The sequence below is a fragment of the Typopeltis vanoorti genome, chromosome 9 (assembly GCF_054136105.1).
Source record: "Typopeltis vanoorti isolate ZY-2024b chromosome 9, IOZ_Tvanoo_1.0, whole genome shotgun sequence".
NCBI classification, from domain to species: Eukaryota; Metazoa; Arthropoda; class Arachnida; order Uropygi; family Thelyphonidae; genus Typopeltis; species Typopeltis vanoorti.
This window is the reverse complement of record NC_143557.1, coordinates 99,612,060-99,633,738: the sequence shown is the minus strand read 5'-3', so window position 1 is coordinate 99,633,738 and position 21,679 is coordinate 99,612,060. Positions and strand designations below refer to the sequence as shown.

The window sequence follows — 21,679 nt, the reverse complement described above, 5'->3', positions numbered from 1 at the left end:
TGATGTGTTCTCCATTTTGCCACATGGTTTCGATGCTCTTAACATATTTTTAACATATCTAAACAGTCAACATCGCAGGATCCAGTTCACCTTAGAAAAAGAAAATAACAGCCTCTCCTTCCTAGACATTTAATTATATGCTAGCCTAATGAATCCCTGTCATTCTCTGTTTAAGAACAGTATCCACCAAACAGTCACCACACTCCCTAAACAGTATGAGGTTATTAAAACTATATAACAGAGCTAAATTAATTAGTTCAGATAAGTGTCCTCTCCATGGAAATTGATCACATCCAGAAAACCTTTATAGCCAATGGCTACAAGTCCCACCATATTCAAAAGAACAGAGAATACACCAAAGCTATCACATTCCATATATCCATGGCACATCCGAAAACTGAAATCCTAAAAAAAAACTTCCAACTACTTACATACCATGTAAAAAATTAGTATCCCTTCTCAGCTCCCCGCAGCCCCTAGACCTGCCAGGTGTTCACGAGATCACTTGTAGTTGTAAACTTTCCTACTATGACTAAACAGGCAAAACAACCAACATCAGAATTGCTGAAAATAAGGATTATATCTGTTTTCACCATTGCAGTAATTCAGGACTTGCTGACAATGCTTTGGCCACCACCTGCCATAAGATATACCGGAAGAAGGCCGCTCTACTCCTTCAAGCAAATATAAATGCAAAAGACTTCTACTTAAATCTACTTTTGCCATAAGAAACTACCCAAACCTCAATCAATTTGGGAAACTCATCTTCTGTACGTCATGTCCACCCAGGGTAGCCATTTTAGCCCAGTATACGTGCACATACACTGCTTGAAAAGAACTCAACAGACACCATAGCAGTGGCAACTCGTCCATAAGGGCTGCAGCCCCCTCCAGTATAAAATTAAAGTTCCTGTTTTATTATCGGCGTTCTTAAATTTTTATATATTTATCTAAGTTATTTTCTTGTCTATATATAATACAATACAACTCGATAGTATTTTATATAATTCATTTTGTAGCAATAGTTGTATTTTGCAATAGTCAATGTGCTATGCAGGTTAGGGCTAATATCAGTACTTGCTAGTATATACTCAATGCTGGAACTGCATTCAATGCAGATTGCACCAAACCGTTACCTAGTAGGGATAACGTAGTGGGGGTAACTCGTGATTTACGTGCAGTTTGGGCTGGTAGCATTGCAGCCCAAGATATGATGCTACTACATGTGCACAAACAATACAAATTAACATCGTTGTCATTATCATACATAAATATTATGCATTTACTAGCATTTAGTTTATATCTTGGTAGAAATGAACAAAGAGAAGAATTCTGTTAAATATTTGCAAAATATAAAATTTTCATGCCTGGAACCTTTTTAAGAAATTTAATGGCACAAAATCAACTTACTGCTTTAGACATGTTAAGTATAGAGAAAAACATGACTACAAATATGACAAATCTTAATGATAAAGTCATAGATAAACAAAGAATAGAATTTAAATATAAATAGATAATTATCTAAGACGTTGACGTTGTTTTTCTTTTTACATTCAATTGTATTTATGTATATAACTTGACTAAGCAAAGCAAGTAAATGATATAATTTTTTCAATTCATATTGATTTTTTTTTTTTTTTACTTTTATTGCTACAGTCCAACCACAACAAATTCTTACGAGCTGCCACTACACACTAGTGTGAGAACAGCCATAATGGCCACCTTAATAAGATGCACAACCAACATGCAGTATTGGTCTTAAATTCATTGTGATGACTGCAGCAATCCTACAGGGATATACTGTCTACAAGTATATAACAGCGATCAATGGTATGTAATGATGTCCTGGAGTATTGTGTGGTAAATGTCCCTTTATCTCACCTGATGCTCTAGTTCATTCCACAGATGTTCAATACAATAGGATTGAGATCAGGGCTCTGTGGAGGCCAGTCAAGTGTGGTGATACTCATGTCCATAAACTATGCAGCAGACTTATGACATAGTGTATTGTCTTCTGAAAAGAGACAATAGTCAGTTCTGTAGAAATGCCACCTTTTCTACAGAATTGAAGGCCAAACCAGGATAAACAGGACAATACATCACACCACCACCACCACCAAATTTCATAGTTGGGGTTGAGCACTCTGGCAAGAGAGAGACGTTCACCAGGCATCCACCACCTGCTCAGTAGAGGTTGTAGCATGATTCATCACTTCATAACAAAGCTTTTATCTCTCACTGTACATGCTCTTTGTGCCACTGACGATGATGCTGCATGTTGGTTCAGATAATGTGTCTTGCATACTGCAGTCCTATGGAATTCCATGTTGTGAGCGTCAGTTCTGAATGTTTTTGTGCAGATTCATGTTCAAGTCAATGCCGAAACTCTTCATCAGCTGACAAATTTTACATATTGTCCTTCGTCGCACCCTAGGGTTACATTCAGTGTGTGTGGTGGGTCGTCCATTGCAGATAGCACTTACAGTTGACTCCATGCACTTCAATATCTCAGTATGATATCACTGACTGGCCCAATTTTTCAAAAATTTGCCAAACTAATAGGCCTGCAACATGACATCCAATCACAATGCCTCTTTCAAACTCTGTCAGTTCCCTTCTCACAACAATTTCATCTGAACACAGTTTGCACTGACTTGGAAACATAATATTCCTTTAATTTATACACCTACAAACACGTGACTTGTTACATAGCACTATGCGCCTTGTCCACCAGGGTCTGCTGACTTCTTTCCAAAAAATGTATATTATATCGTGTTACCTGATAACTGATAATTGCATTTGACCTTGAAAAATATTGGAAGTCGTTTTCTTCCTTAGCTTGCTGAGCCTCTAACATTCTTTGCTTCATGCACTAACTTCTTCCATTCCTCTCTGTTTTCAGCTCTTTCATTTCAGTACTGGTGTCCCATCTCAGCAAAGGTCCTTTTGGATATTTTCTTCCCAATGCAGCTGAGGTCTATCGCTAAGTCGCTTGTCATCATGCATCATCTTGAATGTTTGTTATAGAGTTCATATAGTTCTTGATTATATCTTCTCCATTCACCTGTTGTGTTATCTTTTAGAGCTCAATAGACTTTTCTAAGGATTTTTTTTTTCAAAGATCTACAAAACTTTTGCATCTTAGTCTGTTATGTTCCATATAAAACAATACGTCTACTGATTGTCGTATAATTCTGTTTTAACTCTTCTTGACAGAATTTTGGAAAATAGTAAATTATGTAGTGCATGTTAAGATATATTGGAGGGATGTATTCTAGCTTTTAATTCTCTACTAATTTTATTATCTTGAGTAATCAACATTCCAAGAAATTTGAAGGAAGCAGCACTTTTAAATTTTAGGTTAGCAATGGTAACCTGGTCACTTTCCCTTAATTATGATTTCTGCAAATTTTGAGTATTTTAAAGTTTAATGTCTTCAAGCATTTTCGTCAACGAGGCACATATCACCTGCGTATTGTAATGTTACTGTTCTGTTAGTGTTATCTTTTACAGTTTCTCAAATACATTTTCTAATGCTAATTTAAGAAGGATGAGCTGCTAAAGGATATCTTCTTGCTTCTATCCTGTTCTTAATATGAAGGGGTTAAGTTCTAATTCCATTTTAGCCAATACCATGCTTTGGCTGTCAGTAGTACAAATTTTGATTCAAGGTATTATCTTATGAGGTATTCCTAGTTCATCTAATACTCCCCAAAAGCATATTGATGCTATCATATGGTTTTCTAAAATAAATAAATAAAATATAGACCTACAGATTATATTCCCATTTTTTTCTGATATCTGTCTAATTGTAAAAATTGCTAAACTGTCGATCTGTTTCTTTGAAATTCTGCTTGATATTCACCTTTATTTTCTTTGCAGAAAAGTAAAATTATTTTTAGTGTAATATTAAAAAAAATATTGGAAGTATTAATTAAATCTAATTCAGTTAACATACTGTTAACTAAAACACACATACAGTCAATGTTGTAATTTCCTCAAAAAATACAGCTATGAATAGCTACAATATATGAATTACCCCAGACTAACTAGTCAATTATATTTATTATCATCATCATCGTCATCATCAAATTCCTGCCATGTACCCTCAAGGGGTGTACAGGATATGATAGTACTACATGAAAAATTTACATCATTACTAACTTCCTATCTACAATTTTCCTCCAAATCAGTCTGTTACTTGTCAAGACTCCAACATTACCATATCTTATATTTCTATCGTCTAAGGCACTTTATACCATATCAATCCACCTATATCTTGGTCTTCCTCTGGGTCGTTTTCCTGCCAACTTTGCAGAGAACACTTGTTTTGCTAATCTTTCCTCGCCCATTTTGTTTAAGTGACCATACCACCTGAGATTAGCTCTGCAAACGCATTCCTGGATGCTGACAATGTCAAGTTCTTTCCTAATATTCTCGTTTTTAATATGATATTGCCATTGATGCCATCTGTTCATGTCTCTAATCTTTCTCAGGACTCTCATATCTGCAGTCTCTAGTCTTTGGTCAAGTGTTTTACTTCTGACCCAGCTCTCAGATCCATAAGTTAAAACTGGTTTGAACACTGTCTTGTATACAGCTTAATTTAGTGTTCTGACTAATTTCTCTCTTATTCCATATGAATTTATTCAATTGACTTCCCACCATACCAGCTTTGTTGATTCTGTTGTCTATTTCCATATTTAATTTACCAACTTCACTAAAAAGAAAAGAAGGAGTAGCCATACCTTCAAGGAAAAGAAGGAGTAGCCATAGTATTCAACACAAAATACGAGGCTAATCTTCTTGAATGGCAGTCAGTCTCAAGTAGAGTAATGTGGGCAAATATGAGAATGGGGAACTGGACAATGAAACTTATTTGTGCCTATGGTCCCACAGAAGGTTCTACTAAGGTAGAAGTGGAGGAATTTTTTGAGGCTTTAGAAAAAGCAACTGACACAATGAAAAAGGAAAAGTTGGTCCTTGTTGGGGATCTAAATAGTAGAGTAGGAAATGATTGTGAGACATACAAAAATATTTTGGGAAAATTTGGAGAAAAGAGCAAAGCTAATAATAATGGCAAATATCTGTTGGATTTCTGCTCAGGACATGGACTGGTTATTACTAACACCATGTTCCAACATAAAAATGTGCACAAATTCACATGGAGAGAAGAGGCTAGGAATAAGAAAAGTCTCATTGACTATGTTATTGTTGATAGTGATGTTTCCTCCCTGGTGCAGGACACCAGAGTGTACAGAGGATTTGAAATTGGAAGTGATCACTATTTAGTCTTGAGCAGGATAAAATTGAATTTCATATTGAAAAGAATAACATGTAAGAAAGTTTTAAAGCGAATAAAAGTTGAGCAGCTCTCAGATGTAAACTGTAGACTAAAATACAGAAATATTATTGAAAAGAAAATGAAAGAGTTTGAGAACAGGAATCAAACCTTGGAGATTCAGTGGCAAACTCTGAAGGAAACATTGATTGATTCTGCCAGAGAGGCATGTGGTGAAGTTGTGTGCAAAGATAAAAAAATCAGAACTCCCTGGTGGACACAGGAAGTTAAAGAGGCAGTGAAGGAAAAGAAGAAAGCATATCAAAAGTTCCTGGCAAATAAGTCAGCTTTTACTCTTACAGAATACAGAGACAAATGTAAGAAAGCTAAACAGTGTGTAAAACTAGCTAAACAAAAGTCATGGGAGGACTTTGGCAAGAATATAGAAAATAAATATCAAGAAGGTGGCAAAATATTCTGGAGATTGTTGAAGAAGCTTAGGAATGGAGGAAAGAGTGCTGTAAAAGGAATTAGAGATGATAAAGGTGAAATGAAAACAGGAGAAAAAGATATCCTTGAAGTATGGAGTAATTACTTTGAAAAACTGCTAAATGAAACAAGCAGTGATGACAGCACAGTGATAAAAAACACTGACCAGGCATGCAGTCAGGAATACATATCCATACTTGAAGTAGAAAAAGCCATCAAAGGCTTGAAATGTGGAAAGGCAGCAGGAGTAGATGATATTCGACCAGAAATGATGAAGTATGGTGGTATAAGAGTCTTACAGTGGCTGCACTGCATAGTTCAGAAAGCCTGGACAGAGGGACGAATTCCCGATGATTGGAGTAGAGCTCTCATAGTACCCATATATAAAAAGGGAAATAAAACTGAATGTGAGAATTACAGAGGTATTTCCCTACTGAGTGTTCCTGGCAAGATCTATGCAAGTATACTTGAGAAACGGTTGAGAAGAATTGTGGAAGAAAAGCTTGGTGAAGAACAAGCTGGATTCAGGCCAAATAGAGGCTGTCAGGATCAGATCTTCACTTTACGACAAATAGTCGAGAAAGCATGGGAATATAACAAAGATCTGTATTTAAGTTTTGTCGATTTAGAAAAGGCATATGACAAGGTGCCAAGAGAGAAGCTATTCAATACGCTGCAGTTATATGGTGTCAATGGGGCATTATATCAAGCAATACTTAATCTTTATTTGAGTTGTGAGTCAGCAGTTAGAATTGAAGGAAGTACAGGAAGATGGTTTAATGTTAAATCTGGTGTGAGACAAGGATGTACATTATCCCCTCTGTTATTCATTATCTATATGGATCACATTATGAAGGAATGTGGTATTAAACCTGATATCAAAATTGGAGATGTTAATGTCAGCTCTTTGCTTTATGCGGATGATGTTATACTTCTAAATAAATCCGCTACAAGTCTGCAAGATTCTCTGACTAAATTGAATAGCTGTTGTAATAGATATGGTATGAAGGTCAGCAATAAAAAGACAAAGACAATGAAAATAGGCAGAATCATTGAAAATGTCAACTGTGTTGTGAATGGAGAACCTGTGGAACAAGTAAAACATTTCAGCTACTTAGGCACAATTTTTACTGAAGATGGTAAACTAAATATAGAAATAGACAACAGAATCAGCAAAGCTGGTATGGTGGGAAGTCAATTGAATAAATTCATATGGAATAAGAAAGAAATTAGTCGGAACACTAAATTAGCTGTATACAAGACTGTGTTCAAACCAATTTTAACTTATGGATCTGAGAGCTGGGTCAGAAGTAAAACACTTGACCAAAGACTAGAGACCGCAGATATGAGAGTCCTGAGAAAGATTAGAGGCGTGAACAGATGGCATCAATGGCAATATCATATTAAAAATGAGGATATTAGGAAAGAACTTGACATTGTCAACATCCAGGAATGCGTTAGCAGAGCTAATCTCAGATGGTATGGTCACTTAAATAGAATGGGAGAGGAAAGATTAGCAAAACAAGTGTTCTCTGCCAGGTTGGCAGGAAAACGACCCAGAGGAAGACCAAGATATAGGTGGATTGATACGGTACAAAGTGCCTTAGACGATAGAAATATAAGATCTGATAATGTTGGAGTCTTGACAAGTAACAGACTGATTTTGAGGAAAATTGTAGATATGAAGTTAGTAATGATGTAATTTTTTCATGTAGTACTGTTATATCCTGTACACCCCTTGAGGGTACATGGCAGGAATTTGATGATGATGATGACTTCACTAAAAATTGTGCCTAAGTAGCTGAAATGTTTTACTTGTTCCACAGGTTCTCCATTCACAACACAGTTGACATTTTCAACGATTCTGTCTATTTTCATTGTCTTTGTCTTTTTACTGCTGACCTTCATACCATATCTATTACAACAGTAATTCACTTTAGTCAGAGAATCTTGCAAATTGTAGCGGATTTATTTAGAAGTATAACTTCGTCTGCATAAAGCAAAGAGCTGACATTAACATCTCCAATTTTGATATCAGATTTCATACCATTTTCCTTCATAATGTGATCCATATAGATAATGAATAACAGAGGGGATAATGTACATCCTTGTCTCACACCAGATTTAACATTAAACCATCTTCCTGTACTTCCTTCAATTCTAACTGCTGACTTACAACTCAAATAAAGACTAAGTATTGCTTGATATAACGCCCTATTGACATCATATAACTTTAGCGTATTGAATAGCTTCTCTCTTGGCACCTTGTCATATGCCTTTTCCAAATCGACAAAATTTAAATACAGATCTTTGTTATATTCCCATGATTTCTCCACTATTTGTTGTAAAGTGAAGATCTGATCCTGACAACCTCTATTTGACCTGAATCCAGCTTGTTCTTCACCAAGCTTTTCTTCCACAATTCTTCTCAATCGTTTCTCAAGAATACTTGCATATATCTTGCCAGGAACACTCAATGAGATATACCTCTGTAATTCTCACATTCAGTTTTATTTCCCTTTTTATATATAGGTACTATGAGAGCTCTACTCCAATCATTGGGAATTCGTCCCTCTGTCCAGGCATTCTGAACTATGCAATGCAGCCACTGTAAGACTTTTATACCACCATACTTCAACATTTCTGGTCGAATATCATCTACTCTTGCTGCCTTTCCACATTTCAAGCCTTTGATGGCTTTTTCTACTTCATGTATGGATATGTATTCCTGACTACAGCCTGGTCAGTGTTTTTTTGATCACTGTGCTGTCATCACTGCTTGTTTCATTTAGCAAATTTTCAAAGTAATTACTCCATACTTCAAGGATATCTTTTTCAACCGTTTTCATTTCACCTTTATAATCTTTAACTCCTTTTATAGCACTCTTTCCTCCATTCCTAAGCTTCTTCAACAACCTCCAGAATATTTTGCCACCTTCTTGATATTTATTTTCTATGTTCTTACCAAAGTCCTGCCAGTGACTTTTGTTTAGCTAGTTTTACACAGTGTTTAGCTTTCTTACATTTGTCTCTGTATTCTCTAAGAGCACTAGCCGACTTATTTGCTAGGAACTTTTGATATGCTTTCTTCTTTTCCTTCATTGCCTCTAACTTCCTATGTCCACCATGGAGTTCTAATTTTTCTATCCTTGCAGACAACTTCACCACATGCCTCTCCAGCTGAATCATTCAGCGTTTTCTTCAAGGCTTGCCACTGAATCTCCAAGGTTTGGTTGCTGTTATCAAATTCTTTCATTTTTCCTTCAATAATCTTTGTGTATTTTAGTCTAGAGTTCACATCTGAGAGCTGCTCAACTTTTATTCGCTTTAAAACTTTCTTACATGTTATTCTTTTCAATATGAAATTCAATTTTATCCTGCTCAAGACTAAATAGTGATCACTTCCAATTTCAAATCCTCTGTACACTGTAGTGTCCTGCACCAGGGAGATAACATCACTATCAACAATAACATATTATTATTATTACGGGCGACTCCAAGGAGTCCTTAGACTCATCGAGGGAGGCCCTAAAAATGATGTCCACAGATCTACACGACATTCTCACAGTATTTATCATACCTTGCCTTGAACTCACTCACCGTCATAGCTCCCACAACAGACCTGATCTTAAAAATATCCTCTGAATTTATCTTATAGAAACCCTTTAGCAATTTGAATGTCTCAATCATATCTCCCCCTTTCCGCCTATCAACTAATTTCTGCAACCCACAAATCTTCAACCTGTTCTCATATGATTCATTACATAGACCTGCTATCATCTTAGTCACTCGCCTCTGGATCCTCTCCACCTCCTCCCCATCAAGAAGGAACCTAACTGACCAAATCTGGGCACAGTAGTCAAGATGAGGTCTTATCAAGGCTCGGTACAGAGGTACAATAAATTGCTTGTCTCTGCTCGTCAAGGTATTTTTCAACAACTAAGTGAGTTGATGAGCTGATATAGCTACTTTTGCAATATGCTCCCTAAACTTCATCTCCCTATCCACCAACATTCCCAAGTCCCTGGCCTCATCAATCTCCTGGAGTACAGTTCCACCAATGTGGAATACTGCTGCTAATCTTTTCACTCCAAAATGCATAACCTTACATTTTGTCACATTAAATCGACATCCATTCTTCTTAGCCCAGAACTCCAATCTATCCAAGTCATCCTGCAAGATTTTGACATCTTCTGCATTCACTATTACCCTACCCAACTTGGCATCATCAGCGAACAAATGAACTGTTCCTCTTAGATCCTTCCCTGTATTGTTAATGAACAGATTAAACAGCAGTAGTCCAAGAACAGAACCCTGTGGTACACCACTAGGTACAGGCCATCTTTTGGACTCTACTCCTCAATAAACTACGCTCTGATATCTCTCCATCAACCACCCACCTATATATCTCACCAACCCTATATCCATTCCCAGATGTTGTAGTTTATGGATAAGAATTCCATGTGGTATCCTGTCAAACGTTTTTGCATTTGACAGTATCACTGTAAACCCATTACCCTTATCTAGTTCAGCTGTCACCTTGTTATAAAACTTGAACAAGTTACTGAGGGAGATCTACCCTTCACAGAGCCATGCTGTCCCCCGTACAGTATCTCATTTTCATCAATCCATTCCTGTATTTCTCCCTTGACTACTTTCTCCAAGACCTTGACAACGACTCCTGATATGCTGATCGGTCGATAATTTGCAACCGTAGTCTTCTATCCTCCTTTATGCAGTGAAACTATTTTCCTCTCTTACCACACCTTCAGGACTAAACCAGACCCGACACTCAGATTAAAGAACATGGTCAAGGGCACTGATAATTACTTAGCCGCTTCACACAAGACCCGTGACGGTATACCATCCAATCCCACAGATGTATTCACATTAAGATTCTGTAATAGACTATTCACCTCCACTTCATTCATCACAATTCCCATATAAACTAATGGTTCCTTCATTTTTTCAATGTCACCACCTGGATGATATACTTTTGCAAAGTGCTCGCTCAGTAACTCCACTATATCGACTGATTTAGTGACCTCCTGACCATCGTCATTCCTTAAAATCATTTTGCCGTTTACAGTTTTTTTCTTGCTTGCAGCATATTGAAAGAACTGTTTGGGATTCTCTTTAGCTTGCATAGCTAGTTTCCTTTCATTATCCACTTTTGCTTTTTTTTTTACCACACTCGTTACCCTTCTGGCCTGCACTTTATACCGTTCGCGTGCCTGCAGGTCACCCCTTTCTTTAAATTCCCTCCACAGTTGTTTCTTTTTTTGCAGCTCAAGCTTAATGGTGTTATTCATCAATTTAACTCCTACTTGTTTTACTATTCGGACCCTAGGTATACAATCAGCCATAACCTCCTGTAAATGCTCCTTGACCACTTCCCATGCTCTATCGACATCTGGCCCTTGCAGTTGTACATGCCATGGCACTGATCCAAGCAATCTCCTAAGCTTATCATACTTGCCAGCACGGTAATTCCACATATACCCTGTCTTAACCGAAAATTCCACACCTTTAACCACCTTCCAGGTCAAGACCTTATGATCACTCTCACCAATAGGCAGCAACATGGTCATATTCATTACAGTCAAATTCTGAGATGCTATTACCAGGTCAAGTATCTCACACCCCTATTATTTTCAATTACATGCTGTCTCAGATAGTTATCCCTTAATAGTTGAATAAAATCCATTTCCTTCCTCACATGTGTCCTCTCCTCCTTCCAATCAATGTTACCATAGTTGAAATCCCCCATAATAATTACCCTCCTTCCACTCATTTCATCAATTTCCCTATGCATACTATCTCCACCATCTATTCCATCACCTGGTCTGTAGCAGCACCCAACTGTATATTTTATTCTGCCAGTCTCAATCTCACACCAAATAGCCTCAATGAGCTCTTTTCAGTATCCTGCGATACAACTTCAATTCTCCTTGGCTGCAGTTCATCAGCTATCATCAATAACAACTCTACCCCCATTTTATTCTCTCTGTCCCTCCTAAACACACTATAACCTACACATTCTATCCCACTAACTATATCATCTTCGGTCAGCCATGTTTCACTAATGCCAATAACCTATGGCCAAGAAGAGCAATCAAGGCCAAAAATTCTTCCTTCTTGTTCCTAATACTCCTGGCATTAGTATACATGAAGTGCAGTGATCCCTTTGTCCCATCCCTATCTTGATGCGTTATTCTAAATATCCCATTCCCATATTTTGTCCATAGTACTGGCTCGGGTACATTATATAAATTCTTACATTCAACTGTCTCACTGATGTCTGCATATACACTCCCCCTCCCCTCCTTGGTAGTTCTAGTTTCCCTGGTTTTGAACATCCATTTTCACTTCATTCAGCAACACTTTTTCCAGTGTGTCCGCACACCATAGTCAATGAGACTTTTCTTATTCCTTGCCTCATCTCTCCATGTGAATTTGTGCACATTTTTATGTTGGAACATGGTGTTAGTAATAACCAGTCCATGTCCTGAGCAGAAATCCAACAGGTATTTGCCATTATTGTTAGCTTTGCTCTTTTCTCCAAATTTTCCCAAAACATTTTTGTATGTCTGACAATCACTTCCTACTCTGCTATTTAGATCCCCAAGTAGGACCAACTTTTCCTTTTTCATTGTGTCAGCTGCTGCTTTTTCTAAAGCATCAAAAAATTCCTCCACTTTTAAACCTTAATAGAACCTACTGTGGGACCATAGGCACAAACAAGTCTCATTGTCCAGTTCCCCATTGTCATATTTGCCCACATCATTCTACTTGACACTGCCTGCCATTCAAGAAGATGAGCCTCGTATTTTGTGTTGAATACTATGGCTATTCCTTCTTTTCCTTGATTGTCATTGCCTGAATATAACATTTTGTATTTATTGCTCAGAAAGGTCTCACCAGTTTTTGCCTGTTTTGTTTCAGTCACCCCTATTACATTGATCTGATACCTATCCAATTCCTCAACTAGCTCCATTTCTTTGCCATTCAGCCTTCTTATGTTGATAGTACCGATCTTGAACTCTGGTGATATTGAGTTGGGGTGTGTTTTAGGGTTTGTTCCAGTAGCTGACTTTTCACTGCTTGTCCTTGGTTCCCTGGCAAAAACAACGGGGGTCTTGTTTAACCGGGCGACGCCCCAGCTGGCATGAAATTTTGTATTTGGTTATTATAACCAATAGGAATACGATTTGTTCGTCTAAATCCCAAATTGCCAGCCCATCCTCGTTCGTTAAGTATCCAGATAGATACCCAACAGGGTGCACCACGAGAAGGTGAGGATTGGACATTAGGTCAGAAGCCTGGGTCAGTTCTCCGCATTCCTTTAAAGGCTATGTGGAGGTCTCCTCTCAGTTATACAGCTTTGATCTTTAAGCACCCCCTTATATTTATTATAATTGCAATTATAAAATGCATTCCTAACTGATTACATAAATTGACTGCAGTGGATGATTCATATGCAAGTTTGTTAAACACTAACTAATGAGCTGTTAGTATGTAAACACAAGTTTACAGTTGACCATTGTACAGTTCGCTGTTTTATATGAGGCTTTATTTTTTTGTTCTACTCAAACAGCTAATGAACAGCTTTTGTAATAAGCAATTACATTACTATGCAAGTTAGCTAATTCTTATGTATGATATTCACAACTAGCTTAACAGTACTGTAAAATAATGTTCCAGAATAAATGTTTATAATCATGAAGATTATAAGAATATGTATAAAACACATCAGAAAAGAAAAGAAAACATTTTTCATACTTATTAAAAATACGAGGGTCGTCTGAAAATTGTTGGTCTCAACCATAAATGGCAACACTATCGGCAAGATTTTTTTTTTTCTAAGTTGGTACATCTGTCATAAGCATCCAAGTGAAATTGCAAGTCATTCTTACAAGTAGTTTGATTTATACAACTGTCTGATGCAAAAGTTTGTCTGTATCCCTTGAAATGGATAAAATTGAGTATTGTGCAGTTATAAAATTCTTTGTAAAAGAAGGTTTAATGCCAAAAGAAATTCATTCAAAGTTCATAAAAGTTTATGGGCACTCTTCTCCTTCGTTTTTGACAATTAAGAAATGGGCTGCCGAGTTTAAACGTGGCCATACCAGCCTTGTAGATGATCCACATGAAGGACTCCAAAAACTGTAACAACACCAGAAATCACTGATCAAGTGCACGATATGGTATTGAATGAGCAGTGAGTCATAGTACGTGAAATTGCTGAGAACATAGGCATTTCAAAAGAATGGGAAGGATATATTTTGCATGAAGAATTGCAAATGAAAAAGTTTTGCACAAGATGGGTGCTGCGCTTGCTCATGGCAGATCAAAAATGCACTCGCATGAAAATCTCTGAACAGAGCTTGGAGCGTTTTAACAAGAATAAAACTGATTTTGTGTGTTGATTTATTACTATGGATGAACCTTGGATTCACCATTACACAAGAATCCAAAGTGCAGTCAAAACAGTGGAGAGAAGTGGGTTGTTCAGTTCCAAAGAAGACAAAGTCGGTTCCATCAGCAGGAAAGGTCATGGTATCGGTGTTTTGGGATGCTAAAGGCATTTTGTTTATTATCTTGAAAAGGGTAAAACAACAATAACTAGGGAATATTATTTTGATCTTTTAACCAGACTTTTATTAAAAAAAAAAAAAAAACATGAGAAAAGACCTGGTTTGCAGAAGAAAAAAAATCATCTTTCATCAGGACAATGCACCTGCCCACAAAGGTGTGTTGGCAAATGGGAAAATTAAGAGATCTGCACTATGAATTGTTGGAACATCCACCACATTTCCCCAGATTTGGCTTCGACTTCTATCTCTTCCTAAAACTCTTCCTCGCTGGTCAGAGTTTTTCTTCGAATCAAGAGGTGATTGCAGCTGTAGGGGAGAATTTTGCAGATCTTGAGAACCACTACAGGGACAGGATAACGGTGCCGGAATAAATGTATTAGTCTTAAGGGAGATTGTGTTGAAAAATAAAAATATTTTGAAATTATAAATTCGTTTTTTCATTATTAGACAGAGAACATTTCAGACCAAATGCTATGTAAAACAAATGTGTTACTTTCCATATATGTAAGCAACATACAGGATCACTTGTTTATACACTATAACGAAGCATGAAGCAAATACTATAAGCTTCAAACAGGAAACAATGCTATCCTCATAATATCTGATAATAAGCTAACTACATGTTACATCACGATTAAATTTGAATGGTGAGAGGTGTGATTTAAAAAAAATAATAAAATAAATAAAAGCAATGTTCATAATAAACAAGTTTTTAGCTTAGCATATTTTTCAAACAATATGCAGTAAACAGTCATTTTTATTTGTGTGTGTGAAAGATGTTGCATTTCCTTATTAAAATGACTACAGAAAGATCTAAAATTATGGATTATTGTTCTTTATTACTAACACAAACTTAAAATAGTATTTGCTGTTTAATGAAACAACTTTGGTTATTCTAAGAATATTCTATGCTATATGAATTAACCATACCATCCCAAACAGTGAAGGAATTGGAATGCTTGTGAATTAACGGCTTAGTAACTTCATCGATTGGGGTTCCAAATCCATCAGCACAGGTAGACCATCCTTTCAGACCCTTCTGTGATTTAGCTTTCATGAAAAAAAAGTTTGAATACTGTGGTCTTTGTGTATTAGGGCTATTTTCTAGTAAAGGTTTCTTCTTTTTTCTATATCTAGAAAGAATATCATCTTCATCTGTATCTGAGATGTTATAGGTATCTTCATTTTCTACATGATACTACAAGGGGAAAAAATTATTACTCTATGAATTTTACACAAAATATTTTAATATTAATAAATGCAAGGTGTTGCAACTGGGAGTACAGAAGTATAGGGTTGTGTACTGTGCTGTTGTGTACTGATGGATAACATTAGCCTGAAGTTCAGAGGGTATACTGCAAAGAGAAAAAATAAATAACCAAACACACAATGGTACTATGATAAGGGGCACAATGACAAGTAGAAATAAGGAGGTAGTTATATCACTGTACAAGGTACTGATCAGACCATACAGATTACTACGTGCAAATCTGGTGACTGGTTTTCAATTGTGATAAGGGAGGGAACTTTGGAGAAGGAAGATTAAAGCACTATTAGGACTCTGCCATGTTGGTTATAGGAGGAAACTAAGAAAATATAAATTAGAATTTAGAGGATAGGCAAGGATGATTTTTATAGGCCTAATATAGAAAGAGGGATAGCAGATGGGCAAGATGGAGAATGAGACCACCTGTGAAATTTATACACAGGTGTAAGGGGCAAGGAATGAATTGCTGAAATGTGTGGTGAATGGTTGAGATATGTGAATGAGTTTAAGGCTCAATATGATATATGTATATACTGCTGGTTGAGTGAGACCTCTCATGAGTCTGCTGATTATGAAGGTTTATTATTAATAATACTAATATATCAAAATATTTAATAACACAGATTACAAAGTATTTCTAATGGCTCAATTTAAAATCATGTGCAAAACAAAGCAAAATTGAATATGAAATTACTGAGATAAAGAGCCAAAAAAGGCTTCACTTTGGTGATGTAAAATGATACACAATTATACAATGTATAATTGAATATGAAATTTTTTTTATTGTTTGTCAAAATGTTTTATATTACTTAAATATAAAGAGCCAATAGGCTTCATTTCGGCGATATAAACATTATTTAAATTAAGGGGATATTAAATCCCACATTGTTTTAAAACCGAATAAGAAACTCAAAGATTGGAATCAGAGAGTTTCATGCCGAATATAGTATAGTAAACTATAAAAAGTATCGGCGACTACTAGCGTGAGCTAATGCACGTAGTACAAACTCACAACTTGCCCGAGTTTGTACTATTGTCGTTACTACCTTTGCTGCGAGTTGCCCGAGTTTGTACTACAAACTTGGACTACGTGCATTAGCTCACGCTAGTAGTCGCCGATACTTTTATAGTTTACTATACTATATTCGGCATGAAACTCTCTAATTCCAATCTTTGAGTTTCTTATTCGGTTTTAAAACAATGTGGGATTTAATATCCCCTTAATTTAAATAATGTTTTATATTATTTCAGAAATATGACCATTCAAATATCTAAAGCTGTGAATTTGCCAGAGGACAAGAGCTAATATTTTCTGATCCTGATAATTTAAAAAATTAAATTCATGAAAATAATGACAAATAATAAATTCTAAGAAGAGAAATTAATAACCCTACACTGAAAAAATTCATTCTCAAAAGCAACCATGAATACTATTTGCATAATTCACAGTATTTGTCGTTTCTTAAATACTAATAAAAATATTGACTGACATTCATTTATCCGATTCCTTGAATATTTAAATATATTTTTATTATTATTATCCAAACCTTCAGGGAGTTGAGGACTCATCGGGGGAGGCCATAGATCACCTGTATACCAGCTATCATACTTTCTATTAAATTCATTCATGCTGGATGCACTCACTACTTCCACAGGCAAACTGTTCCACTCACTGAGAGAAAAATTTAGCTCTCACACCTTACATGCACACCAACAATTCCCATGGATGCTCTCTCATCCTCTCCCCACCTTCCATATAACAAAAAATTTCATCAGTTCCTATAACACCCTTTCAGAACTTCACAGAACTCTATCACATTATCTTCTCTTTCTCATGTTTGCCAGTGTCTGCTGCAGTTCACATGCTTCTTACTCATAACTACTCTTGTTACTCTTCTTTGCCCCCTTTCCCCAGCTTCTTCATTCCCACTGACCCCCCCCCCCAAGAGACTAAATCTATACACAGTAGTCCAGGTACAGTTCATATCAAGGCCTTGTAAGGAGGCAAATTGACTTCCTTATCCTTATATGTCAATGTTTATTTCAACGTTCCAATTAACCTCCAAATTGTGTATTTGTGTTTTTGCAACATGACCTTTGAACATCAGTTTCTAATCCACTATCACTCCAAGATCCATAGCCTTATTAGTTTCTTGTAGCATAATACCACCAATATGCCATTGGTAATCCCATCATGCCAAAGTGCATGACTTTACACTTACTAACATTGAATTGACAGCCATTATCATTTGCCCCTTATTCCAGCTTCTTCAAATCATTATACATCAGTAGTATCCCTGATTGCCCTGTCATCTTTGTATCATTAGCAAACAATTCAACATCTATCCAGGTCCTTCCCAATATCATTGGTATACAGATTAACCACCCAACTGGCCACACAAATAAAATACATGCTTCATATTATTTCCAGAATATCCAAAGGTTACACTGACTTCAATGAACACTTCACATCCATCCAATTATGGATGGATGTACACATCAAGGCCAGTACCATGGTTAAACAACAATAGCTTATGATTTGATCCCTGAAGCACACCACTGGTCATCTTAAATCTGGTAGATTCACATCTACCACATACTTTTCTGTTCAGCCAGACACCCATTTATCCAAGTTAATCATTTATATTCCAATCCCATATTCTCCACTTTTTGTAACAGCCTTTCATGTGGTATCCTATCAAAAGCCTTGGCAAAATCTAACAGTATCAAAGTATTTATTCAATATTAGAATGTTATTTCTTACTAATGCTTCTTTGTTTTCATGAATGCATGAAAACGGATGCAGGCTGTTTCAATTTCAATATAATCTCTTTTAAAAGGAGGAGGACAGAAATAAACACCAATTATTAAATTAGGTGTAACCAGCGGATGTAACCTGTACTCCTGCAACTATTTTTATTTTATACAAAGTATTTTAACTTGGTTACAAAGTAAATTATATTAAATCATAATTATATTAAGCACCTTCATAATACAACTGGAAGAGCAAAGGTCCATTGTGACTTTCAAATGGAAAAGACTTGAGTTTGATTCTCATCATGAGGAAAGGAATCTTTAGATGGGATTTTTCAACTGAAGCAGGGCAGCAGTGATTTTTTTTCTCATGGAAACTCAGGTTTTTCATCCCACATACAGGCAAATCAGCCAGGAGAACAAAGAACACATGCAATTTAGAGGGGAAAAAAATAGTGGTGGTGGCCAGCAGATGGCAGTGTATTATTATTATTACATGACGTCTCCAAGGAGTTCAAGGACTCATCGAGAAAAGACACCTACTCTACAACTCGCCATCTCAACCATCTACAACGAACCACCTCATACACACAAATGCCATCTAATGCCAACTACCACCACTAGTATTTTCACAGACAATCGCAAACATCCATGCCCACGGTGGGATTCGAACCCGCAGCCTTTTGGCTGCAGAGCAGATGAGCTAACACTTGGCCAACCAGGCTGGCTGGCTGTATGTATGTAGATGATGGTGGTGACACGTGTAGTTGATGTATTCAAGTAGTGGAGATGAATTGTGTGTTGTAAATTAGAGTGCTCTCCCCCCCCCTTTCGATGAGTACTTGAAGGTGTCACATAATTATAAGAATAATAAGAAATTCTTGATCAATCATTTATCCAAGGGTAAGAAAACAAAAGTTTGTGTGCAAAATATCTTTGTGACTAGGCTGCTTGTATATGAAGTGTAACTTCGCATCAACTGCCTTAGTATCTCATAATGCAAGGCACAATTCCTTTTGGATGAGTATACTGCTATACATTATGGAAAGGGTCACTACCCAGACCAATTCTGACTTTTACTAAGGTCTCTCCGTAGGCTTGCTTACACTTCGATAAAGGATTAAACAATATAATTTTTTGTTATTATTTTTACTTTGCATTAAGTCAAGAGTGTTCTTTTATCACAATATTTTCACACTATTCAAATATCATTTTTAGAACTCCATATAGAGTCATGCACTTACTATATTGAAGACCACTCTAGATTCAACAAAGTCAAACATATACACTCGGGTCTCTTTTTTATGTGGATTTGAAGTTATGCGGTGCATAACTTCAAAACGTATGTACCATTGTACATAATGAACAGCACGTTGCAGCATATTCTGGCATAACGTGAGTAACGTTATGCCAGAATAAGGCAGTGAGTGTCTGTGAACTTTAATTTTGCACGTGAGTAAGTGTTTGTATTTTCATTATCGAAAGTATAAATTCTGCTAATTGTTATTTTAAAGATTTAATTTGGCCCACTGGAGGAAAAAAAGCACCAAAGAAAAGCAATTTCTTTGGAAATAAAAATTGCAATTTTAGATCGCTTAGCAAAAGGAGAGTGATCTACGGCAATTGGTAAACAGTTTAATTTAGGCGAATCTACTATAAGAGCAATTAAAAAGAATGAAGTTGCAATAAGAAAATTGTCATTTCTGGCACGAAACTAAGTGCCAAATTATCATCATACTCAAGAGATGCTTTATTAGAAAAAATGGAATGAGCGCTCATAATTTTGATTAAAGAATTAACTCAAAGAAGAATTCCTATAAGTGGTTATTTAATTTAAAAAAAACCTCTTTGGTTTTATGAACAGATGAAGCAATTGGAGCCATCTACTTCTGCTTCCCAGGCTGATAAAGAATTTTTGACTAGCAAAGGATGGTTACCCGGGTTTTTAAAAAGGAATGCACTTCATAACGTGAAGATTACAGACGAGACTGCAGCAACAGATGAAGCAACATCCAAAAATTTTCAAGAGAAGTTAGCCACAATTATTGAAGATGGTGGATATTGTTCCAATCAAGTGTTTAATGCTGACGAAACAGGATTATTTTGGCAGAAAATGCATAGTCGAACTTTGCGATGCAAGTTTCTTCGCAAAGACATCGCAAAGTCTAAGAAAAAAGCAAGTCAGTTTAAAGCGAGTAAAGATCGAGTAATGTTGTTATACTTTGTAGCAGTGCATCAGGGGATCGAATGTTGAAACCATCCCCTCTAGTAAATCGATCTCTAAGACCATGTGCTCTAAAAGGCAAAGATCCAAAAGAGCCTGCCAGTGCATCGAATGGCTAATACCTGGGCATCAACTGCTGTATTTACTGAATGGTTCAATAAATGCTTTGTACCAGAAGCGGAAACATATATGAAGCAAAAAGCTCTCGATTTTCGAGGGCCATAATCGCAAATGACATTATGCATAGGTTATGCAGACGGTGTGGTGTGGAATTCATGGACGTGTGGAATGAGTTTGAAGGGCGAAAGGACTTATACAAGATGGATGGCCTGCATTTGAATGGACTTGGTGTGCAGAGACTGGAAAGAGTGTTGCTGAATGAAGTGAAAATGGATGAGCAAAACCATGGAAACTAGAACTACCAAGGAGGGGGGGGGGGAATGGATATGCAGACATCAGCGAGACAGATGAGTGTAAGAATGTATATAATGTACCCGAGCCAGCACTAAGGACAAAAAATAGGAATGGGTAATTTAGAATAACGTATCAATATAGGGGTGGGACTAAGGGATCACTCATTTCATGTATACAAATGCCAGGAGTATTAGGAACAAGAAGGAAGAATTTTTGGCCTTGATTGGCTCTTCCTGTCCACAGGTTATTGGCATTAGTGAAACATGGATGACAGAAGAAGATATAGTTAGTGGGATAGAATGTGTAGGTTATAGTGTGTTTAGGAGGGACAGAGAGAATAAAATGGGGGGAGGAGTATTGTTGATGATAGCTGATGAACTGCAGCCAAGGAGAATTGAAGTTGTATCGCAGGATAGTGAAAGGAGCTCATTTGAGGCTATTTGGTGTGACATTGAGACTGGCGGAATAAAATATACAGTTGGGTGCTGCTATAGACCAGGTGATGGAATAGATGGTGGAGATAGTATGCATAGGGAAATTGATGAAATGAGTGGAAGGAGTAATTATTATGGGGGATTTCAACTATGGTAACATTGATTGGAAGGAGGAGAGGACACATGTGAGGAAGGAAAAGGATATTATTCAGTTATTAA

At 36.6% G+C, this 21,679-nt stretch overlaps 1 protein-coding gene across 3 annotated transcripts in view; it reads right to left on the bottom strand.

Annotated features, from left to right (window-relative positions):
* The window catches only part of LOC150103296 (DNA repair-scaffolding protein-like), a 208,919-nt gene that overhangs the window by 183,528 nt on the left and 3,712 nt on the right, over window positions 1-21,679 (bottom strand). For all 3 annotated transcript variants that reach the window (XM_090397895.1, XM_090397897.1, XM_090397896.1), the window contains exon 2: window positions 15,298-15,565. In XM_090397895.1, the coding sequence (XP_090254021.1) occupies window positions 15,298-15,565 (268 nt within the window). The remainder of the gene's footprint in view (window positions 1-15,297; window positions 15,566-21,679) is intronic.